Raw genomic sequence first — 25,179 nt, forward strand, 5'->3', positions numbered from 1 at the left:
GGTTGGAGGATGTTATCAGGTGTTGTATCATATATGATGTGTTTCATGTGTAGGCTTACTAAGTACAGTATGTGTGTATGTCAGGTGGTGGCTATGAACTGTGTTTTAAGGACAACAGATGGCAATTGTGGTGATGAATTTTAGATTTGGTACAATTGATTTTATATGAATAATGTAAAGTGCACCAAAAAGTATTGGCCAACCGTAGTTATCAGTGTTGTTAAAGTCTTTTTCGTCCTGCCCACTGGGGAGAATAATGAGCATTTCTCTACGTTTCTGGGAACGGCTTCTTACACGCCTCCGTGAAACAACCATTGCTGCTTCGACAACTCTCACACAGATGTTCTGATCACAAGACGGGGCGGATTCACCAGCTGTTGACGGTAAGTCCATGCTAGCGAACACACACAGAGTTAGCATTAGTGTGTTTTTATGTATAGTCGTGGTAAACACCCACTTGTAAGACAAATACAAGTTGTTCGATCCTATGTTTCCCCACAAACTCGCTGTGCAGAGAATATGATTTACTTCTGGGCATGTCAAATGTTGCCGTAGTATATTTATTTATTTATTGTTTTTCGTGCTTTTGTTGTTTTTGTCTGTACGGCTTGTCTTTGGTCAACCCGGGTTATTTTAAATGTGCTATATAAATTAAGTTTGACATGACTTAACATGACAAGTTTTCTCTGCAAAGTCTGCAAGTAGCAACGCCCAAGAAGGAAAAAAACGTGTGATTTCCCTCTTGAAATGAGCTATTGAAATGATGTCTGTAATGCTAAAATACAGTATATGATGATGAGCTCTGCTCTGTGTTGCTGGTGCAACTTGAATGCTACGATAGCTCAAACTATTCTACAACTGGTGTGATGAGTATATATAGTATTAAGACATTTGAATCAGTCTCTCCAAAACGTAGATACACGCCAATTAGGTATAATGTCTTGCTGCTGAATGATACACTTTTCTTCCTAAACCGACAACTTCGAGTTCAATTGACTGATACACGATGTACTTATTTATACGATTGGGGACGTTGTGTTACGATTGTAGTTTAGTTTATTCTAGTTTATTCTCGTTACTATTCTCTTGTTTCACTTTTTACATGCAATGCAGAATCAAGGTTCTCGCTGTGGTTTGTGGGGAGGGGAGAAGATGACATGCTATTTTGCATGTCAGCGAAATGTCCAGACAATACATTAATACCTTCAGTCCTAGGTTCCCCAAGTGGGGTAAGCGTGTTGACAATAACAACAACGTGTTATTCGCCAAAAAGGTGAATAATATCAAATTGGCTCCCATATTCCTTTCGGCTGCTAAAGGAACTTATTTACCCGGGTAGATTTTGGTGGAAACACGGCGGTATTTCAAACTACCAGGGTTAATAGGAACTTTTTTCATAAAGTTCCTGCAGTGGAAAGGGGGCTGTTGATGTAAAACATCTTCCCATAACTTCCCACTTCATGTAGGTGTAGTGGTCAGGTGTCCTAATACGTTTGTCCATATGTAGAGAAAGGGCTTTTCAAGTGACTTTTTGTTGGCTGCAGTCTTTAATAGCATACACATATTTTTATTCTAGATGCGTTTCTACTTGAAGAAGTGCCTTGGAGTGCTTGTGATCAGTGGCTCCCTGCTGGTAGTGCTTTTTAACACGTGGAGCCCTGCAGCTCTCTCAGGAGTTGACCTACGGCTTGGACACAACGTTGGAATGGAGAACATCATCAAGGAGAAACTACAAGACCTCTTGAACAACTATAATGACATTTCTTATCATATAAAGGAGGAGGTGGCATGGTGGGTTTTACATTAAACTGTTTAGTTCTGATTTGGTGTAATGCTGGTAATCAAATATTTGTTTTCTGATCCAGTCTTGTGCGAAGAAATACATGTGAATGTGTGGCTGATAAGGAGACTGTTCAGCTGCCTCTCTCCAATCTGCTCTTCCCACGTGTGAAGGCCCACAACCTGGACCAGATCTTCTTACAATCACACCCAGACCCTGAGGGTGTGAAGCGTCACAGAGCTGAAGAGTACAGCAATTTTCAGATTAGGTAAAGTCCTATTTTGACATGACATGCAACCAGGTTACTGTGCCTGCTAAACACACATGCCCTGGCATATATTAAAATAAGCACAGAATGGCACACAGAAAGTAAAGCGTTGCAATATATATTTTTTTTAATGCAGCAATCCTGCTTCCCATGAGTCCTGTGTTCACTATTCTTTCAACAGTGTTAGCATAGAAAGGAAGTACTTTCAAAGAGCGTTCATTGTTCAGCAATGTTCCTTTTTTAATGCCTAACCCACAGTATTATGTATGTGAAGGTCCTCCAGCCCTGCAGATGTGCTTATTGTGAATGAGGGCAACAGTCCCCTTCAGTATCCATCCCAGGGTGTGGCAGTGCGACCCCTCAAAACAACCATCATTCCAGGTAATGCTTTAATTTAACATGATACAACACAAACACTACTTGCACAAAAATTTTAACCAATTTGGGGTGAGCTAGACATCCCCTGAATCAGATTTTTAAAAATCTTCCCAACACATTTCATCCACTAAAGGTGTAATTTTGCACAAGTGTATCTGACTCATGCAAAGAAATGGGTTTTATACCCTATATTGCATTCTATTACCAATAATAATAATAATAATAATAATAATACATTTTATTTAGAAGTGCTTTTCTAAAACTCAAACTCACTTTACAATTGGGCAAGAAATGCAATTAATACAATGTGCAATAAAGCAAAATAAAACAGGACACATAGAGTTAAAATGAGAATAGCTAAGCAAAAAATGGGAATAAACATTAAAAGCAAGTTTGAAGAGAAGGGTTTAAGCATGAGTCTTAAAGGTGGGGGCTGTGAAAGGCATTACTCTCCGTTCAAGATTATTAAAGGCTGCTGTCAGTTGGGCCTCCTGTATAAGAAATTCAGCACCTACCTCCCTGAAATGCAGTATGTTTACATGCATAAAGAAATCAAATTATTGCATGAACTCATGTAAAACCACCTTTTTAAAAGGCATGTAAACACCTTAATTAGATTGATAGATTAGATTAAACTTTTTAAATGATCATATTTTATCATTCTCATGCCAATTGTTCTTTTTTTACTTTAGGATTGCGGCTTGTTGATAAAGCAAGATCCAACCATACGGTGAGTTTGCCATTTTTTCGCCATGACTGTATGCTGCTAAACTAAAGTGAAAGTAAGCTGTTGCTTCAAAGGTTTAATTTTCTTTCATCAAATGGCACGGCAGGTGTATTTGAAAGCAACTCTGGGGACTTTTGATGTCGTTGCCACAGTGGACATGGTCTCAGTTAAAGGAGAAGGAGAGAAACATATGATACTCTCGAGCCCTTTTCTCTCAGCTCTCAACAGGCAGCTGCAATTTGTCACCTACACAAACACTGTGTTCCATCCCAGGACAGCAGACACAGGTAACACACACATACATGCACACACACAGATTTACGCACTGATGCGCGACCCAAAAGATGTGTACAGCAATCCCTCAATTATCATGGTTAATTGGTTCCAGACCCGACCGTGATAAGTAGGATTCCGTCTTTATAAATAGAATGTTTTTGTATTATGGTTTAGAAAACGTGTTTATGACCTTCTAAATACATGTTGTAACATTAGAGTGCTCTACACATGAAATAACAGCCATATAGTCCCCTTTACGCTCGTATTACCCAATATAGTTGATATCAGAGAAAATAAGCCATTTAAGCCATTTAAGGCGTAAATCAAACCTGTGTGTGTGTGTGTGACAAGAAGTGATGTCGGGATTTCAGATTTGAGTTTTAGCTGTAATACAGGCGTTTTTATGCTAGAAAATGCTTAATTCTTAATTTGCTTAAATTCTTTGTTTTAAACCACGAAACAGCATGATTTATTATAATCTTTTTGAAAAACTGTGAGTGAAGCTACAAAATTTGAACCGTGATATGGTGAGGGATGACTGCATATCATGTTTTTATAGATCAGACTTTGGGGGCAATTGTACTGGTGCTGGCAAAATCAATTAAAAGTTGCTGTAAATCAGGGGTCGGGAACGTCTTGGCTAAGAGAGCCGTGAAAGCCACATATTTAAAATTGTATTTTTGTGAGAGCCAGATCATATTTTTTGAGCATTGAACACAACTAAATGTGTGCATTTTTAAACAAGTTCAACAATTAATAAGTCTCTGAATTTATTCTTTTTAATAACGTTATACTGAAGCTAACTAGTAATAAATAAAATACATCTTATCTTTAATGCAACTTCTGGTGCTGCATGGTTTTACACCATACTCCATATCTTTCTTTTCACCGTCCTTTTTGTAAAAATGTTTGGCTCTGCAGAATTAGCTAGCTGACTATTTGTTTAAAGGATGGAAGTTTACTTCTTGACCTCTCCATGACCCGGGTAGGCTACTGCATTATCCAGTAATGATCAAGTTTTGGTGTCTGCCCCGGAAAGTATCGGAAGGACAGCTGGCATTGGGTCTGGCCAGCCGCATTGCGATAGAAAACGGATGGATAGATTAGATTTATTGGATTAGTTGGATTAGTTTTTTTAAAAGTTTTTAAACTTTTACTTTGAACATAATTTTAACTGTAATTTCTGTAATGTTTTACTTTAAAATATTTTAAAATATTTACATAAATTTTATTGTGTTTATCAAAATGTCTGCGAGCCAGATGCAGTCATCAAAAGAGCCACATCTGGCTCCCGAGCCATAGGATCCCTACCACTGCTCTAAATAATCTTACTTCGTAATCATATAGACCATGTGCGCACAACACGGACTGATGGTCATTGAGGAGCATGTTTGGGCATTTTCTGTTTGCACTGGCAAAGGAGGACAAACAGACATGGCTATAAGAGGTATTGTTGAGCTCTGGGTTATAGTTAATGATCAACCTTTTTACTCTCATGTTAACATATAAAGAATCAAAGGACTTTGACTCACTTCAGGGCTGGTTGAACCTTGGTCACAAACAAGGGAATGACATCCAGTTACAAGCTGATACTTGTAGTCGCCGTACATTAAATGAAAACACATTTGAGTTGATTACAAGGCCATTCTTTTGCCATGCTTGTAAATCACCTCAAAAGCTGGTTTGGTTGATGCCAGTGTTTCCAGGAGGCTAGTGGGAACGTGTGGTCAAGATGGCTTCATGGAGGGCATACACTGTCTGGAACTGATGCCCATTTTCGTAAACTTCTGTAAAAGGATAGTCCTGTGTCTTAACGGACAGCCAATCGAATCCTCTGTGGCATAGCCGAGGGCATTTTTTTGTTGTTTAGCATTTGGCTATTTTTGTTCCATAACCCTCAGGATTCTTTAAGAAATTTAAAATGACTGTCTTACCGTGTCCAACCTCTAATCGAGCATCAATGGCACCACGAGAGGCCTTGCTTATGCAGCTCAACTATCCGACTGCATTCAGAGAGAGAAAGATTTTTTTTCCTTTGCCATGAAGAGGTCATTACTGTACAGTGTTGACAGAAAATGACATTGAATCCACATTTTTGCCAGGATTTTGGCTTTTAAAGGCCATGGTCTTAAACTTCTGATCAGCTGATGAACAGTCTATTTCAGTTTAATGGTTATTTGCAATAAATCCAGTATGGTTTCATGCCAAAAAAGAGTACTACAGAGGCAGTATTTGCTTTGAGGATGTTGATAGAGAAGTACAGAGAAGGTCAGACAGAGCTGCATTGTGTTTTGGTAAATTTAGAGAAAGCTTATGACACGGTGCCCAGAGAGGAACTGTGGTATTGTATGAGGAAGTCTGGAGTGGCAGAGAAGGATCTTAGAGCGGTGCAGGACATGTATGAGGACTGTAAGACAGTGGTGAGGTGTGCTGTATGTGTGACAGAGGAGTTCAAGGTGGAGGTGGGACTGCATCAGGGATCAGCTCTGAGCCCCTTCTTGTTCGCTATGGTGGACAGACTGACAGACGAGGTTAGACAGGAATCTCCATGGACTATGATGTTTGCAGATGACATTGTGATCTGCAGTGACAGCAGGGAACAGGTGGAGGAGAAGCTAGAGAGGTGGAGGTTTGCCCTGGAAAGGAGAGGAATGAAGGTTAGCCGCAGTAAGACAGCGTACATGTGTGGGAATGAGAGGGACCCAAGTGGAAGAGTGAGGTTACAGGGAGAAGAGATCAAGAGGGTGGAGGATTTTAAGTACTTAGGGTCAACAGTCCAGAGCAATGGAGAGTGTGGAAAAGAGGTGAAGAAGCATGTACAAGCAGGATGGTACGGGTGGAGAAAAGTGTCAGGTGTGATGTGTGATAGAAGAGTTTCAGCTGAAATGAAAGGAAAGGTGTACAAAACTGTGGTGAGACCAGCGATGTTGTTTGGTCTAGAGACAGTGTCAATGAGGAAAAGACAGGAGACAGAGCTGGAGGTAGCAAAGATGAAGATGCTGAGGTTCTCTCTGGGAGTGACCAGGAAGGATAGGATCAGGAATGAGTACATCAGAGGGACAGCACATGTTAGAGGTTTTGGAGATAAAGTCATGTGGTCATGCTAGATGGTTTCAAAATGATACATTCAGGAGGTGATGAATATGAAAGAGTTATCGGCCTGTTAACAGATCCAGACATATGGAAAAGTGTGTGGTTACTGGACCTTGAGCCACAGAGTTTTGCTTGCCAAAATACGAGGGCACCCTTTCAATCTAGACATCATAGAAGTATACACTGCATGAGGGAGAATACTGAAGAAAGAGATTGATGTCTTCTATGAACTCTTGGAAGAGGCGAAATCCCAGTGCAGGACAGATGAAATGATGTCTCAGTGGCAAGGTGGGCAGGAGTATCATCTGATTGAAGATAGTCAATCAATTATTAGTAAAAATATTGAAAGACAAGTCATATGTAGTATTCTGGTCACTAGGCATCAGTGATGACGCAAAACATTGATGAGACATGACATGACATTACATTACAACACCGGATGTAGTCAGCCATCGCAGAGTGAAAAAAAGTCCTCCTCTCATTCCATGTGGAAGTGGTAACTTTTTGGCTTCTTACGTTGTCCTTCCCCACTCCGTTTGAAACATTAGGACATTTTTAACGTTTTAGAATAAATAAATTGGAGGCTAAGTAGCTAGCTCGCTAGCATGCTATTCTTAAAGCCGTGGCTGTCTGTTCTGTCCCTGCAGTGATCCCGCAGCCTGCCCATTAGCAATGTGGTATAAAAAAAGAATAATAGGAGTGTAAAGGTGACTATAGGGGTGTTATTTCATGTATACAGAGCTGTAATTATGATACAAATCATATTTAGTAAGTCATTAACAAGTTTTCTATACGAAAATATTCCATCCATCCTCACTAGGGTCGCGGGCATGCAGGAGCCTATCCCAGATGACTTCGGGCGAGAGGTGGGGTGCACCCTGGACGGGTCGCCAGCCAATCGCAGGGCACATACAGCGTAGACAAACATTCACACGCACATTCATACCTATGGGCAATTTAGAGTCGCCAATTATCCTAACATGCATGTTTTTAGAGAGTGCGAGGAAACCGGAGTACCCGGAGAAAACACACGCATGCACGGGGAGAGCATGCAAACTGTACACAGAAATGGCCAACGGAGATTGGAACCCAGATCTTCCCGATCTCCTGACTGTGTGGCCAACATGCTAACCACTCAGCCACTATGCGGCCCACGAAAATATTCCAACCAATTAACCAATTAACCGCGATAAATGAGGGACTGACTGTACACAGCAAATGACTAAACACAGCCATTATTAACAAAATAGCTGTATTAACTGTATTAAAGGGACTGCCTGCCATGGTTCCGTGTCTGCCTAGAGCTAGCTGGTAGTGTTCTTATATATTTTTTGGTTTAGAAAAAATGTAAATTTTGAGTGAGTTGATATAAACTACTTGATTTGTGCACCTCCACACTGGGCTGCAGCCTGTTGCTATGCCTTTCTCACAATGGGGTTTACTCATAAGTGGGAGCACATTTCCTGGACGCGCCACATCTCTCTGCAGAACTCCCATTGCAAAACTGTAAAGATGGTAGCCACAAAGACGTGCAAAGGGCCTTTTAAGTTATTCAAACAATGAGTGCTTGTCAAATGAAATCCAGAAACTGGTTTTATAGTCGTTCTTCTTCCTCCACAGTTCAGTTTGCAAATGAAGGTCATCAGTCATTTTTCACCATAAAAATTGGACATGCCGCCATCCCAAGGCTTTACAACTCTGGGTATCCAAAAGGTTTTTGAGCATTTATATACAGTATTCTTTACTATTCTATACTATAATAATGATTGGTCTATTTTAATGTGATCTTTTTCATAACTGAAGTATTTTTGTGTGTTTTTATTTCCTCTCAAGAGACCAATATTAGTGCTCTTGTTACCATTGTGACAAAGACTTTTCTACGCTATGATAAACTCCAAGATCTCATCATCAGCATAAGGCAATATTATCCAGCGATCACCATAGTGATAGCTGATGATAATGAGCACCCACAGCAGGTGATTGGACCTCACATTGAACATTACATTATGCCATTTGGAAAGGTAAATATTTATCACAGTACATATTTATCATAGTAACATATCATGCTGAATTAACACAGCCCTTCAATGTTGTTATTTGATTGTCCTTTCAGGGTTGGTTTGCTGGGAGAAATCTGGCAGTGTCTCAGGTGACCACCAAATATGTCCTTTGGGTGGATGATGATTTTATCTTCACTGCAGATACCAAGCTGGAAAAGATGGTGGACATCCTGGAGCAGACCAGTCTGGATGTGGTGAGTTGACTGAGGTGAAATGTGTCAGCATGCTACATGTCCGTCTGCAATGCACACTGTGCAATGCAAAGATTACTCAAGAGGACTTTTTTTCCAGAAACATGAAATTCCAGCATAATCATGGTTTGTAGCATGCTTTACTGCAGATGAACCATATAGTTTTGCCAAAAAAGCATCTCTAGTCACTTAGTGTAGCTGCGTGTTTTCTCCAGGAACTCCGGTTTCCTCCCACATTCCACATTTTATATTGTCCATAGGTATGAATGTGAGTGTGAATAGTGCCCTGCGTTTACCTGGTGATCAGTCTAGGGGTGTACCCCGCCTCTCGCCCGAAGGCAGCTTGGATAGGCCCCAGCAAATCCCTGAAACCCTAATGAGGATGAGCGGCATAGAAAATGGATGAATGGATGTCTCCAACATCCTTCGCTTGTTTCTTTTTTTAATATTACTGAAATACACACATAATATACAAGTATAATAGAAAACATCAGGATCAAATGTTTACATAAGTAAAATCATGTTAAAATATTATTATCAAGCCGTCTCGGTCGTCGGTACTGGAGGGTACTTGGGAGTTTGCCCAACCAGTCTACATGTGCTTTGTAGACATGGAAAAGGCATTCGACCGTGTCCCTTGCGGTGTACTGTGGGGGGTGCTGCAGGAGTACGGGATAGGTGGCGCGCTACTACATGCCATTCGGTCCTTGTACGACCGGAGCAGGAGCCTGGTTCGCATTGCCAGCAGTAAGCCCAGCCTGTTTCTGGTGAACGTTGGCCTCCGCCAAGGCTGCCCTTTGTCACCGATTCTGTTCATAATTTTCATGGACAGAATTTGTAGACGCAGCCAAGGCATCGAGGGAGTCCAGTTCAGTGGCCTTAGGATCTCGTCTCTGCTATTTGCAGACGATGTGGTCCTAATGGCCTCATCGGGCTGTGACCTTCAGCGTTTACTGGGGAGGTTTGCAGCTGAGTGTGAAGCTTCTGGGATGAGACTCGGCACCTCCAAATCCGAGGCCACGGTTCTCAGTCGGAAAAGGTTGGATTTCACTCTCCGGGTTGGGAATGAGGTCCTGCCCCAGGTGGAGGAGTTCAAGTATCTCGGGATGTTTTTCACGAGCCAGGGAAGGTTGGAGCGTGATGTCGAGGTCAGGTGGATGGGCGCAGCGTCTGCAGTAATGCGGTCGCTGTACCGGACCGTCGTGGTGAAGAGAGAACTGAGCCACAAGGCAAAGCTCTCAATTTTATGGGCCTATGTTTGGATTATTTGCATATAGTAGTCCAGTTTTTTGTTTAGTAACCTCGAGCCTTGAAGGAAATAATAAAGACATAATTATACAATGTAACTAAACTTACACACTGAGAAGAAACTAGTAAAAATCAACAAAAATGTAACTCCTCTCTCTTAAAAAGTGTAATACACATTTTAGCAGCCTCAATATTAGCATAGACGTTGAGTTCTGGTGTGTTCACTACACTGCCGTCTTGGTTCCTCTTCAGTTGTGTTTCTTGTGTCAGGCTGACCAACGACTGATCCTTTCATTTAATTCCTATAGGTTGGGGGTGCAGTTCGAGAGGTTACAGGTTGGACTGCAACCTTTCGTCACACCATTTCGGTGGAAGAGGGGGGAGAAGACGGGGACTGTATACATGTCAGGCGTGGCTACCACCACGATATTGAGGGATTTGCCAATTGTGTGGTCACTGATGCTGTCATCAACTTCTTCTTGGGGAGAACAGACAAAGTGCAGCAGGTCGGCTTTAACCCCCGCCTGGCTCGCCGTGGCCACATGGGTAAGTAGCGCTACAATTTGACTAATATATACACTCCTGGCCACAACATTAATACACCTGTAGTTCACCAGTCCAAAGAGACTAGACTGACTATACTAAGATGGTATTTCTTTCCTTGAAAAAAGAAGTCTGAAAAAGACATGTAATCTTATATTTGGGGTCTAGATATTTATAGCAAACCGATGCCAAAAGACTTCTCCACAAGTGAGTCAAAGCATTTCTTCCTGTCACTCACACCCACACGCCAGTGACTTCAAGAAATGCATCTGCCTCACAGAACCCCACTGGAAAAAAAGTGTCTCAAAGTCAAATTAGCAAAAAACAGAGGAGGAGTTCTGGTGCTAATTTTAAAGGGATAGTTCGGATGTTTTGACATGAAGTTGTATGACATCCCCATCAACATTGTAGTCCAATAACAGCAACTTACACCCCCACTTGGTCTCCTAAGTCCAGTTCTGGTCACATTTCTGTGATGAAGAACGTAGTTCCACTTAGTTGCTGGGGACAATTAAGTAAAGAGTTTGGCTTCTCAAAACAATATGCGCTCAAAAGATGAATACAGTTACATCACAAAAATGCCTTCTCAAAAAAATCAGTCCTCACAAAACGCTCTGTGTTATATGTGTCTCCCGCCGTATCCCTGCGCACTGTCGTGCATTCATGTGAATGTGACGAAGACGCTCGCATCTTCTTCCGCTGTGGAACACATACGTAAACAAGATGGCACTCTGTCGCGGAAGAAGACGCTGATGGGGATGTCATACAACTTCATGTCAAAAAATACCAACTATCCCTTTAAGATCATGATGATCAACAAAGCAGACGATTTTTTGTTGAAGCTACCAGTTGTTATTTCACTTATATTGGAAACATGATATCAATTTGTTTTTTCTTTGATTTGTCTTTTTCTAAAATATTCAGGGTCATCTTTTAGTTGGGTCAATGTGGTAGTACAAAAATCCACCCAAAGGAACATTGCCAGAGAGGTGTTGATTTAGTATTATGGTTATCATTGCCCACAAGAATAATACAAAATTCAGACATCAGCCTTGTTACTCCAAGAACAGTCTCGGGTGGAAAGGTCGAGCTTTTCAATGCGTGCAGCCCAGAAGCTCGATTGTGCAGGTGCACCAAATGCAGTGTTCAGCGAGTGTGTTTGATATCGCTGTAATGACACAGCTGCTTTAGAATGAAAACAGGGACAGAAAACCTTTTGAAAAGAGCAAGGTAAGGTTTTTCAGAACAAAAATGTTCTTTTGCTCCACAGAGTTCTTTATTGACGCCCTTGGGTCCCTTCACATTGGCTCCTGCAGTGATGTCATTATAAACCACGCATCAAAGATCAAGCTGCCATGGAGTGATGGAACAGACTCACAAAAGGCCTATGAAAAGTTCCGATACTCCCAGAGCAGTGTTGAAAATCATATTCATCATGAAATCATGTACTTCAAGGACAGGTTCAAATGCATGACCACTCAGTGAAGTCTGGGCTCCTCTTTGATGTCTTCAGTTGAAGATTGCAGGGTGACTATCTTCTATTTTTTCATTGTCTAAAACACATTTTCTCGTGAAAGGCAGTATTTATATGTAAACATGCACTATTTACTCTCAACCGTTTAGCTCTTTCTGTACCATGGTACTGGCTCGTTGGAGTTACAGGCCTTCTGGAGCCACTAACTATTACTATGGTGCCCCCTTGTGGTTGATATTGGTGTGAAGTATTTCATTGCAGTGGAACCTCCAGCGCCGTCCACCGCAATCTCCATGACTAAGGACTTCCAGAAATATATTTCAAAACAATTACATTCATGTCTATGAGAATATAAGTCATTCATTCCCAAAACAAGCGTCGCCCTCGGAGGACCTTTATTCATTGTAGAGGGAAAGTAATATTTTATCATTTTCAACTGTCATACATGATCTGAAATTAAGGTCAAAAGTGTTTTTTTTAACCAACTATATCTTAATATCTTTTTTGTTACCATCTTTGTACATTAGACCAATATGCTAATCTTGACTAATATTTCCAATGACATTAGAGCTATATTATTTAACATAACCAAAATGATTATTTACGCTTTATTTTACTTTAAAAAAAAGCAATTTTATTTTGTCAAATGCGCAATTGACCTTTATTTAAGTTATTTCATCTGTCTTAGATTTAGTTTTTGTAGTGTGTAAGTATACAATTAAGTAACCTGAATAATAAGACAAAATGAACCACAATAAAATAAAATTACTTAACATTTGATGATGACGGCAAAGCGATTATGGAAGTGAGAAGTGTTGATTGCTGAAGGCTAACTTCATGCATCTCACTTTTTGGCAGTAACTCTACTAAAAGTATCTAAGTATAAGTTCACCTCTGTACAATTAACTCACCATTAATTAGTGCACAGCAAGGAGAGGGAGGTTGATTGTGTGTGTGGGAGGTAAGTCTCTTCAAAGTAATGCAGTAGTAAACCTTCCACTCTTTTATGAGTGATGTTGACTTATTGTCATATAGCCATACAATATTGGACTGAGCAGCCAGGATGAGGTTTTCCCACATTGCGTTAAGTTCCATTGTGATGCGTTCAAGGTTCTGTGGTCATCATTACACTTTTTCTTTTTGCCATCATTGGTACCCTTTTGTGGTTTCATAAAAAAAAAAACACAAAGAAAAAGCAAAAGACACTTGTGCATGCATGCAGAGATTCATTTTTGCTACCGAAAATTGAGAAGCCTTTGGTGGTTCCACTGTTAGCTTAGCGTGACATACCCGTTGTTCCTCTGCATCACTATTGAGTTTTCTCATCTTAACGCCTCCATAAACTTAACACTACAACATACGTCCACAGATAAAGGGAAGCAATTGCTAACGTGACGAAATAATTATAAGGGATTTTTGTGGAAATTTAAAAAAAAAAAAGATTTATGAGCCTCAAGTGCCATTAAGCACAGGGGCGTGAACTACTTCCTACCTCTTTAGTTAGCGTTCCTACAGCAATTTAATAGAGTGGGCCTTACTGGGAGGCAGCTCAAATTTGTAGAAAGATGCATGTTTTATTCTACACCTGCTCTTGACAATGAGCAACAATGAAAATATACTGCTGGACAATCAGCTAGGTGGCCTAAAATGCCCCTTTTATGACTGTAAACTTTAGCACCAGCTCTTGAATATCAACATGTCCAAACTCTCACAGTTGCAATTGTGGCATTTTCTGACAACTGCTCATTGGCAGAGTCAGTATTGACCTCCCATCTTGACTATATACAGAATGTACTCATCCAGGTTTTTGTGATCTCATCTCTCCTCGTTTCATTGTATTTTAATCATGCCCAAAGCACAAAAGCCCAAAAATGCACTCATGAGCTTGCAGCTTCTACTCTCTGATCATCTTAATTAATGAGCCATATTTGACAGAAGGGATGTGTAATGCAAGTTGTTGTACTGCACTGCTATAATCCTCCTAATATTATCACCACACAGTCTGCTAAAATCACCAGCATATGTATTGTTTGCCTGAAAGGGATACTTCTGATGTTTGGTTTTTTTCCAGAGTTGTAGCATCGAACTTACAAAAGTTTTCTGCCAAAGAAAAGTACCGACACTCCTGTTTTATTTAAGTGTTATGAGGAGTCACATATATGTGTGTGTGTGTCTGTGTCATTTCCTGACATTGTTTTATAGCTCTTTGTTTGGTTGTATCAACCAGTTATCAAATACAAAATTGATCCAACTGTCATGTATTGATTGTGCATGATTGAGGCCCATGAGTTTCACTTGTCTATAATGTTTTTAAGGTCTGTGTCTGATTATGTCAATGTAATTTGATTCCAGCTACTGACTACTGTACTGTAATGGTGAGTCTGGTAAGTCATGTGACAATGATGAAAATGATGCCCTTTCAAAATGCCGCCACTAGATGGAGACATTTTACACAAGTCAGTTGCAAAAATGTAACGTATTGACTGAAATGTGTGTGGATAGGTAGATGTGATATTTGTTTCTGGTTGTTTTGAATCGGCCTTGTTTTTATTGTTATAAAAGGTATTATAACACTGGTGATAATGACTTTATTTATATTAAGTTGCTTTTCATGTTTTCTAATGGAAGTAAACTATTGGTGCTGAACAGAAATGACACTTGCGTTTGCATAGTAGATGCTCGTCCTCCTGCAAATATGTTTTACATGATGGTGGCCATGTTTTTCAACCAATCTTGCACACATTGTACAAAAATGTGCTTGTTTGTGCCCTAAAAGGGTCTACGCTACCAAATTATGTGGCGCTTCGGCACACCCTACAGTTACAGTGGTTTATTTGTAAAGTTGAAATTAAATATAGGTCGGTGTGTATGTACTGTATGTGTCTGGCTGGTATAGAGTTGGCCAGACTGAGCCTTGTGTACCGTCATTTAATAGGAGTGCTGTACTTCCTGCCAATTAGCGTAACACTCCTCGAGCTTTAATGTGAAAACCCAAAGGGTACAGTGTCTAGAGGCTTCTTTGAAATATGCACAGGAAAATAACTTGTCTATATAACATCAAGCAAGAAAATAATTAGATTGTTGTCTTTTCTGTGCTGGTTTCAAACTTGCACTGCATGTGGTTTTATCAGGTTAAGGTAATGGGGTAGATGAGAAGAAGTCTCTTATGGCCATCAGAGAGCAACAGAGTGATAGGTAAGGTTTTAGGTCCACAGGGTTAATATTTTTGTTCAGGGCTTTGTGGATATTGTGGTAGAATAGTCTTAGTTTTCATTATTTAAAGCCTGTGTTTCATAAGTTTTCATCCTGTCTCAATGCAGCGGTCTCCAGTAGCCCAGAGAACACAGACTGTACTCATCTTCACATTTCAGCCCAGCGTGCCTCACATTCCGACCTTTACCTAACTGTAATGAAATGTAACAAACAGCACACGCCAATCTCTTGTTTTAATAAAGTCTAGACTCAAAACTTTGATATAAATATATTTAATATTAAAACAGCCACTGGGACAGCTGCAGACTAATACCAAAAAGTATTGCATGGCATGTCCTGTACACATGTAAAAGATATAAATATGCAAAGTATTTGAAACTGTTCAGTGCACTTTTCAGTATATTTATCTCAGTATTACAATCAAATATTCTCTAAAAAATTCCAGCATATATGACATGATGCTTACATCAAAAAGGGGTAACGCTATAAAGCCTCGATAATGCTACAACAGGCCACTGCGTCTTGGAAACACAAGTACACATTACACCCTCCGACAAATACCCAAATGTTATGTTATTTGGTCCCAAACACTCGGTTGATGACTTCTCATCACTGTGCATCTGTCTCACACCCAAACAGTCGTGGTGTTTTCAGGATGTTTTTCCTATAACAAAGAATAATAGCGTTATCATTTATCACAAGCCTTTTAAATTAAATATTGTCTGTCGTACCGTCTGCTGCTGGATGTACATGACGGCATCGTGTACAGTGACAAAAATATGTTGAGGCTTCATGTGGTTCATGAGGCCGCTTGATGTCAGGATCTTTAAAACACTTTCTGAGGGAATAGAGATCGCAAGTGATTCTGTAGCATCTAGGCCAGGGGTCACCAAGGTTTTTCCTTGTGAGAGCTACTTTTACAAAATGAAAATGGCCAAGAGCTACTCATTTTTGTAACATTTATTTTCAGAGCTTATTTTGAACCCAAACAAAGCGAATATTGCTTGTTTTACCAGAACATTAACAAAATGCTGGTGTCCACAACTCACATTTTGTATTTCAGAATGCATTTCTTTCTACTGTTCTTTCATTATTAAGTGAAAACCTGAATGAAAAGCAGGCTTGCGGGCACCTCATGTGGTCGTGGGGGGCTACCTGGTGCCCGCGGGCACCACGTTGGTGACCCCTGATCTATGCAGATCAACACACACATTGTACTAACAAAACATGCTATGAATAAAATAATATTTATAATACATTGAATCAATAAGTAGCCCATAAATGATAATAATAACATTACATTAATGTTAAACATTCAATGGGCTTACCATTGCAGTTGGATAAATACATGTGAACCCCAACTTTCTGGCATTCAATGCACATCTGCAAAAAGAACCCCCCAAAAAACAGGTGGCATTAGTCAGAGTATACAACTGTAATTCGTATAGCTCTGCATCTCACAAACAGGAGTACACCCTGCACATTTCAGCAAGTATTTTGTTAAAGCTTCTCAAGGGACAATACCATAGAAATGAAACATGATATAACTTATGAGTAGTAAGGGTATAGCTTCTATAGCAGTATATATTTACAGTCCTCTGAAAAGTCAACACACAGCCATTGTTGTCTACTGTATGTAGTTGGCAGCACAAATGACTACACCTCACAGTGCACATGTCCAAATTGTGTTCAAAGTGTTAATATTTAGTGTGAGCACCGTTGTTATCTAACACTGCACTAATCGGCTTGGAGGTGTGTTTGGGCTCCTTATCATGTTGGAAAACTGCCATGCAGCCCAGTTTCCCAAGGAAGGAGCTCATGGTCTGCTTCAGAATGTCATAGTATATGTTGGAATTCATGTTTCTCTCAATGCACTGCAGCTCCCCAGTGTCGGCAGCACTCATGCAGTCCCAGAACACCACCATGCTTGACTGTAGGCAAAACGCAATAATCTTGGTTCTCACTTGTGTTGCCAGTAGGGGTGTAAATTTCTTTGTAATAGAGGATTTGATTTGAATCTAGATACACAGGTTACAATACGATACATTTTAAAAACAGAACGATTCGATATGACTCGATGCAGTGTACACCCGATACGATTCGATTAGATTCTATGGTTAATGTGTTTTGATGTTGATATTATTTTTACATTATAAAATAAAGACGCCAATTATATGAAAGTGGCATTCTTACAGTATTTTCTAATGTGTAAAAGAGCACATCATATCCCCAAGCATGCTGCAATGCACTGGCAAAAATAAAGTCAACAGAATAACATGTCAAATGTTTACAGTATATTGTTTAGACATAAACGAAAAAAAGACTTGCTGAATGAGCATCTTTTTCTTTGATGGGATCAATATTTTGCATTCTATATTTTATATCTACTGTATATGTTTATACTGGTTAAATTTGGATTTGGAACATTTAAGTTTTAACATGTCTTAATGTTGCTAGAAATGGACGTGGAGCCACCAAACTAAGATTTGTTGTATACTGTGTGCAACGACAACATTAATCATCTATCTATATAAAACATACCAATGAAAAAACACAAGTCTTAACCTTCAGTCCAATTAATAATACAAAATAAATCAATAGTGCAAATAATGGCACATCTCTTCCAAGCAAAGGTAAGTAAATAGAAGTATTTGTCACATGAGTGCAAGGAAAATGCTGTTTTAGCTTAGAAAAGTAAACAATCCTATACGCCAAATGTCATAACAATGTTAATCGTACAACATTTTAGACCGAGCATAGTGCTGTCAACACTCCAGGAGCAACATTTCAAAGTAATCATGTTACAAAGCAGAAAAGTTACCATACTCGCCTCTGCTGGTCTGGCTGGTCAAGGTCTGCACTCTTCTTGAAATGAATGCAAAGATGTTCCAAACGTCTGCGCTCAAACGGCGGCTAGCTAGAGGGTGCACTGGCCCTGGCTAGCTAGCCGGCGTGGTTTGCCGGCCGACCAGGCCCTCATGCTGTTTAGAAGGCACTGTCAACCGATTGTTTTTCCTCACGATACCCAGTACGTGTCTCCACAATCGATTCATCTAAAGATTTATGGCCGACTATTATCGATACAGGAGTCTTTTACCGGTGCATCGGAATCGTTCGCTCCTCAAACAGACATCCGGTCGCATTGGTTAATCGTTCACATCCCTGGTTGCCAGCTATTTAGATAATAATGGCTGTGTGTTGAGACATTTTCGGTGGATAGTTAATCTATAGTGCCTGACTACTCACAAACAGTTAGGGATATGCACAACTGTTATGTTAGAGAACAGCAAGTTGTGCGTGAAGTGCTCAGACTAAGTTCACCTGTAAAGGTTATACAGTAACACATTTTAAGTTAATCCTGAAATGTATCTGAAATACCCCTAACTTGTGAGTAGTAAATGTCTAAGTTTAATTTGTATAGTACTACCCCTTGAGAAGATCTACTATCAAAAAATGGCTGCTGAAATGCGAGGGGGGTACTCCCTTTTGTGAGCTATTGTAGCTTTTGTACACTAACCTGAGTAAAGAGTCTTGCTCCGGCAACATCAACAAATATCACACTGCTGCAGTCAATCAGAACTGCCTGGACGTCGCTCTCAGATGCTTCTGCAGACATGGAAAGACAGTCATCAGTGAACAGTTTCCAGCTGAATCATCTCTGCCATAACAAGAGAATGTAATCAAAACATTACAAATAGTAATTGAAATGTTTCGAAACAGACATTCAACATGACAACATACAGTACGCAGTCCATTAAGTACACCTGCGAAGTGCTGTATTAAAAGTTTGGATTTAATATGCCGTAAATGTTTTATTAAAGTGCAGATTTCCTTGACACGGCTCATGTATTGGATCTTATTTGACTGAACAGACTGTAATGAATCGCTTGGTGTCATTTTTATCTTGGGTGGACAACTGCATGCAAAAGCTGCACGTCACAAACTTACCAGATTTAAAGAACTCATTTTCTGAAGGAAAAGATGCATTTGCTATGCCTCTTTCCTGAAGAATACAAACAATTTATATTATTTGAACAATATGTTTGACTTTGGTCTTTTAATGAGTGCAGCAATCGTACCACCGTGTTGACACTGGTCTGTCTTTCACGCTTCTCCAGAGCTTTTCTGGCCTTTTCTCGGCTGCGGATCTTCTCTGGCGTCAGGCCCAACAACCTGCTCATCTCCTCCCTGAAGAAGCTACGGTTTCCATAGTAAATAGGCCCATTGTATGTCAAGATCTTCATCCCAGGCACCTCATAGCACTGGAAGGAACACAAGACCACATCTACATTTGAAAATAATCATTCCGTCTTCACATTGATGCTATGTGAAGTCATTGCTGCTGATTGGAAATGTTTGTTTGCATTTATGTTTAATCATCCTCTCACCTGACTGTGATTCTCCACAGGTCTGTAAATTTCTGTGTTACTGGCCCGGCCAAGCACAGAACATCCAGCCCTGATGAAGGAACCAGACATCACATGACCACTGACATCAGCCACATCATTAGGTATTTCTAAACAATTTCAGAAGTCCTGAGGTCTATCAACTTCTGCATTTCTAAATACCACTTGAATGTCACTCAGTATTATTGTCTTTGAATGCAGCATATTTTAATGTTTTGGGGTTTTTTTTGCTCTTGCGCAACTGCTCTACAAAGTTTGGTCTGAATCAGTTGCACAGTTTTTGCATCAAACCACTAACTAATCGACAAAAGGCAATAACAAAAAAAGCCATACCTTGTGTGGAGGTATTGATTTAACAATAATTGTATTATTATGGTTGTAGTTGTGCAGTTTTCAAGACAGCTGATGTATTGAATCTCATCAGATTGCTTTCGACCTAACCTGAGTGCCAAACCCTTTTATGTGCTTTAAATAATTCAAATATTGATGATGAAATGTTTTGTACGTTTATTGTAATAATATTAGAGTTTTTGCTTTGCATTTGTGTTTCAGAAGGCTGCTAGCAGGATTTATGTGGTTGAAATAAAAAAAAAAATAACACGTACCTTTGTGTGCGACAGATGACAGTCATCATTGAGAACACCACCCCGATGGCTAAGCCGAGATCCACGTTGAGAACAACCACAGACAGCCAGGTTACCACCCAAACCATCTGCACAAATGAAAATATCAGTAAACATGCCGGAAGTGGGTGTTCTACTGGAATAATGCTAATGTTAATGTAATGCTAATGTACAGAGGTTTCTGGAAGCGTGTTTAGCAGTCAGCTGACCACAGCTTGGATATAAAGTTAAAAAAAAGTCCAATTAGTTGTGCTTTTGGGATCAGTTGTTGATGGAATGATAACTGGGGAATTAATTAGCCACCTTCATACCCTCCGCACATTGCAGTCTTATTGCGCCTGGGAATAACATTCCTAAATAGATTCAATAACTTATAGTCCATCACCCTTCCAAAGCCTTACAAAGTCAATCTTGCTGATTCTCCACAGTTCTGGTAAGTCCCGGAACTGCAGGAACATCTGCCTGAGGCTGGTCACGTTGATGCATGCTAGGACTGCCTAGGGACAAACATACCCTGAGGTGAGTGGACTTTCTCTCTCTGTCTTTGTCTTCTCTTCATTCACCTATGACACTGCACATGCAGTAAATTAATAAACACACCTTAGGTAGGAAGTGGAACAACGGTCCAATCAGCAGCAGAACAATTAGAACAACTAGACTGGTGAATAGGCCAGAGAACTGCAGCAACAAAACACACAGATATGATGCATCACTCGCAAGAAACAATAGCTTCCTTGCTTTTTAGACAGAACATGACAAAAGTGGCATATCGCTGTACCTGCACTGCAAGCCGGTATGTAGAGCGAAAGGGCTCACGCTACAGTAAAGTCAGAGGTCCCTTATTATGCAACATGTACTTTTTAATGATGTTCTAATCATAACATATGTCCCAAGAGCCTGTTTATGAATGCTACACATAAGAGGGAGCTGTAAATTTGATCATTTTGTTTGTCTTCAGTGAATAGCTTAACATAGAATGATGTTGCTGTTAAAATGTGTCCGTAATGTTAGAACTGTTAGCTATGCTACTGTTGCTAATGTTTGTGTTGTTCTGTCCCACTTCTTAATGTTACGTTGTTGCATAACATCTCATGGCATCTGTAACACTGGACAAATACAGAGATACATCAAACAGTAATCCCTCGTTTATCGCAGTTAATTGGTTTCAGACCAAACTGAATTTCCGCAGAGTATTATTAATACCTCCATCGGGTAAGTGTCTATTGGTGTGATTATACGATATGTCTTGTCCTCCAAAAACTATTTGTGTGCTGTTGTTTAATGAACATTACCAATGAGCCAGGGGCCATTGAAATTGTCTAATGGCTGCCCTGGTCAATAGCACTCATCATAGACATATTAAAAAATGTACAGTTAATCCATGTGATCGGTATCGAGCGATCTCACTCATGGATGATCGGTATCGGCAGCATAAAACCCTGATGGGATTATAGCAGTCATATTAGATATTGCACATTTTGTTGATGGAGTGAAATCAGAGAAATCTTTTTAATATGGTATAACCTACCTGTGTGAACCCCCCTGCACTCTCCAGTATGTTTGTGGTGGCCAGAGTGGCTGAACTTGGGAAGCACGTGAAAAAGGAGGACACTGTGTTGGAAATACCATGAGCCAGCAGCTCCTGAAATAAAATAAAATGAACTGACTTTTCAGCTAGCAGCTGCAACATTTCTGGGCTTTACCTGATTCGGATGTATGGAATAGCCATGCTTATCAGCATAGATCATTGCCAGTGAGACAGACACAGCATAGCCAACGAATGTAATGGCGACAGTGTCTCCAGCAATGTTGGGTAACGTGTGCAGGGCAGGTAGCCTCGGCCTTGGGAATCTGAGAATAGGAAAGTAAAACATTAATCAGGCTTGCTACGGCTGAATGTATTTTTTGTGTTACTTCTAAAGAATTACCCTGCTGGAATGTGGCCAACAATTTCAATCTCATAGATGGAATCCAGACAGAAGGCATAGGCAACCCCAGTGGCGATGATCACCTAAAGAGGAAATATAAGCAATATATGGAGGACATCTTTTGAGGCGATTCATTGGAATCATAGCAATGTTATTGCTATTTTGACTGTAATCTTGCAGAAGGAAAAGTCCAATACAATGGCATTTTTATGAAGAAAAAAAATCAACACAAATAACACACAAACCTATGCGGTAGGCTACATACAAAAAAGTGAAAGTGCATTCCTTAAGAAAAATAACATGAAGGCGCTCTGCCAAGCCTAAAGGACAATTATGAAATGAACACACTATTCACACCAAACCCAAACGTACCACAAAAGGAAAATAATGATACAGATATGAGGTACTGTTGACTCACGGCTGATTTTACTTTGTGCTCAATGACAAATTAATTGAGAGCAACCAGTAACAATAGAAAATAAATTCTTCTATCCATATTTTTATTCAGATGTGTACCAAAATAGTATTGGTTATTGCTATGCATGCTCCACATATCCACAAAGTAATACAGACATCAGTGGTGTAGTTTTTGCATAATCCCGAGAACTAACTAGCTGACAATCATAGCACTCAACTCAGAGATAAACATGACCTCTGACTTGCATGCTTTCATTATAAACATTGTTATAATTAAAACTGCAATTTCCTGATTGTGTTTGTGCACAGCTTAGATGACTCCAACTCACTGTTAGGATCTCCACTGGAATGGGTGTACGCAAGCGCTGCCGGTAGTGTGTGTTGATCTCTTTCACCGGGACCAGAACAGCCAAACACACCAAGGAGATCAGCACCTCTGCCATGTTAGTCTGAGGCAGGTTCTCCATCACGGACGCTAAAGTCTGAACACAAAAGCTGCTGAACAGACATTCATATATGGTACTTCTACAGCCATTCCTTGCCCTTAATGACCATCACAGTCATTGTAATGGCTCTGCCCACCTTGAAGAGGGAGAAAGTGCCTGTGTAACGAGGAAGGTGCAGCCCCAGCATGCTTTGCAGCTGTGAAACGGTGACATGGAAGGCAGCAGCACTGGTGAAAGCCTTAACAATTGGCTCTGACAGATAGGTGGAGAGGAAGCCCAGCTGAAGACCAAACATGCAGAGCTGGAGGACAGAAGGAATAATTGGATTGTGATCAGTATTAGAGTCAAGTCAGGTGAAACTGTTGATGATCGTGTATTTTGTTGGTCCACACACTTCTTTGCCGTCTTACCATAATAATTCCGGACAGAAGTGCTACAGCTGAGGCCACCCCAATTCTATGGAGCTCAAAGTCAGACACTTCTGATGAGCTGGAGTTCATCTCCAGCGGAGTGGGAACCAGCTGCTCCACCACTGAGCCAGTCATTAAACTCACCACAGCAAATGTACCTGAGAGAAGACCATGAATCTCAGTGACAGTGGCAAATGATGTCTAATGCAATAACTTCAAGCGTTGTGGCCCATCAAGGAAATACTACAGTAACAGAAATGAGCCCTACCTGTGGATACGTGGCGCCCGGTGCCAAAAATCATATAAAGGACTACGGGGAAGAAGGACGTGTAGAGACCAAATATTGGTGCCACAGATGTGAGTAGTGCAAAGGCCATTCCTGTTGAAAGGAGAATAAAGTGTACAATTCAAGGAATACCTGCATGAATAATCTCAGATGTGACCATGACTATCATCACATTGGCTGTAGAGGCCCACAAATAACCATTTTAAAACAATAAAAACAAATATAATACTAACACAAACAGAACCAGGACTACAAATGATAGATACGTTTAAATTGATATTGAATTAAAGTAAGTATACACATCAATAGTACGAGTGTTGTTGATCTAACTATAAAATATGATACACTGATAATCGTTCAACCCTCATAAATTCTATTCATTTGCAAATTTTATAAACTTATAGTAGTTTGCATTTTGCAACAGTCAGTATTTTTTTATTTGCCCATCTACTGAAAGTTTGTACATTTTGCAAATAAATGTAATTTACAATTAGGTGTTGAATAATTCAGAGTGCAACTGTATATAAATACAAATATGATATTACATTCAACAAAATACAAAGTAGCATGGAAATATACCCAAATGAATAATAATAATAATAATAACTATAATTCTATAAATATCTATAGATGATGTAGATGATCATTATATTACCGTATATCACAATGTTTTAATTTTCCTTCAAATAATTTTGTAAAAATATAATCAATAAATACATTGTACAATTATTTAATTACACTGATTAGACTAATATCTTATTATACAATTATAATAATGCTATTATATATAAATACAATATACCTAATAATAGCTACCTAATAATACATGATACTTAATGATATTTTTTTTATAATACCGTAATAATAATTCATGATACTACTAATGCTATGGTAGTAGTGGTAGTGTGTGAGATACATAATAATAGGTGCCTATCAAGTCCTCGCGTAAGACTTCTCACTGACCTTGTGGGATGTGAAGGACGCCCACTGTCAGTCCTGCAATTGTATCTCCTAAAATGCATTTCTTGAAGCGGTATCTGGGCAGCCAGTTGAAAATAGGAACTCTCTCCCGCAACTGGTGAAGGCAGGCCCTCTGAGAACACCTGCACCTCACTGCCAACTTGTCACGGAGCCTCAGGCTTGCACTCGTGTTGTCCTCCTCGGAGCCATATGCCTGTTTGAAGCGGTCCTCGGTGAAGATGCTCCTGTACACGGCCACGGAGGCGCTCATTGTTGTCCGGGGAGTAATGGCAAATGTCAGACGACCACTCTAATATTAGAGTGGGCAAACGCGTAGACAGCTTGAGGACTTGTATAGCAAATTCTGCTGGGGCAGCCTCTCCACTTGCCCTTCAGCCAACAACAAGCTGAACTTCAATGAACTGTTTGACTTAACTTTTCTCAAAAGTGGA

The 25,179-nt window shown here is 40.0% G+C and overlaps 2 protein-coding genes across 3 annotated transcripts; one reads left to right on the top strand and one right to left on the bottom strand.

Annotated features, from left to right (window-relative positions):
* b4galnt1a (beta-1,4-N-acetyl-galactosaminyl transferase 1a) lies at positions 1-15,021 on the top strand. The gene is made up of 11 exons (XM_054797131.1): positions 1-383; positions 1,577-1,791; positions 1,866-2,048; positions 2,323-2,429; positions 3,119-3,156; positions 3,260-3,440; positions 8,143-8,235; positions 8,356-8,543; positions 8,636-8,776; positions 10,330-10,567; positions 11,835-15,021. Exons 2-11 carry the CDS (start codon positions 1,577-1,579, stop codon positions 12,047-12,049), a joined length of 1,599 nt encoding a protein of 532 aa, XP_054653106.1. The 5' UTR covers positions 1-383; the 3' UTR covers positions 12,050-15,021.
* A 465-nt stretch (positions 15,022-15,486) lies between these two features.
* Positions 15,487-25,173, bottom strand: slc26a10 (solute carrier family 26 member 10). 2 transcript variants are annotated; one of them, XM_054783029.1, is made up of 18 exons: positions 24,731-25,173; positions 23,750-23,860; positions 23,482-23,639; positions 23,208-23,372; positions 22,955-23,107; positions 22,209-22,291; positions 21,984-22,131; positions 21,809-21,922; positions 20,881-20,958; positions 20,682-20,777; positions 20,263-20,369; positions 19,640-19,709; positions 19,331-19,513; positions 19,200-19,254; positions 18,769-18,857; positions 16,580-16,634; positions 15,983-16,089; positions 15,487-15,915 (listed from the first exon to the last, which is right to left on the bottom strand). In XM_054783029.1, exons 1-18 carry the CDS (start codon positions 24,996-24,998, stop codon positions 15,877-15,879), a joined length of 2,079 nt encoding a protein of 692 aa, XP_054639004.1. In that variant the 5' UTR covers positions 24,999-25,173; the 3' UTR covers positions 15,487-15,876. The 2 variants fall into 2 exon arrangements, 1 of the variants encoding a protein (XP_054639004.1); XR_008572116.1 differs by lacking the exons at positions 15,487-15,915; positions 19,200-19,254 and having other exon boundaries at positions 16,024-16,089.
* Between the last annotated feature and the right edge of the window lie 6 nt (positions 25,174-25,179).

This window comes from Dunckerocampus dactyliophorus, chromosome 1 (assembly GCF_027744805.1).
Source record: "Dunckerocampus dactyliophorus isolate RoL2022-P2 chromosome 1, RoL_Ddac_1.1, whole genome shotgun sequence".
In the NCBI taxonomy this organism is placed as follows: domain Eukaryota; kingdom Metazoa; phylum Chordata; class Actinopteri; order Syngnathiformes; family Syngnathidae; genus Dunckerocampus; species Dunckerocampus dactyliophorus.

Coding starts and splice junctions, on each gene's coding strand:
- b4galnt1a (XM_054797131.1), top strand. CDS start 1,577: ATGCGTTTCTACTTGAAGAAGTGCCTTGGAGTGCTTGTGATCAGTGGC. Junction 2,049..2,322: donor TACAGCAATTTTCAGATTAG/GTAAAGTCCTAT, acceptor ATGTATGTGAAG/GTCCTCCAGCCCTGCAGATG. Junction 8,777..10,329: donor AGCAGACCAGTCTGGATGTG/GTGAGTTGACTG, acceptor TAATTCCTATAG/GTTGGGGGTGCAGTTCGAGA.
- slc26a10 (XM_054783029.1), bottom strand. CDS start 24,998: ATGAGCGCCTCCGTGGCCGTGTACAGGAGCATCTTCACCGAGGACCGC. Junction 21,923..21,983: donor ATTCCATACATCCGAATCAG/GTAAAGCCCAGA, acceptor ATTTTATTTCAG/GAGCTGCTGGCTCATGGTAT. Junction 19,255..19,330: donor AGACCAGTGTCAACACGGTG/GTACGATTGCTG, acceptor TGTATTCTTCAG/GAAAGAGGCATAGCAAATGC.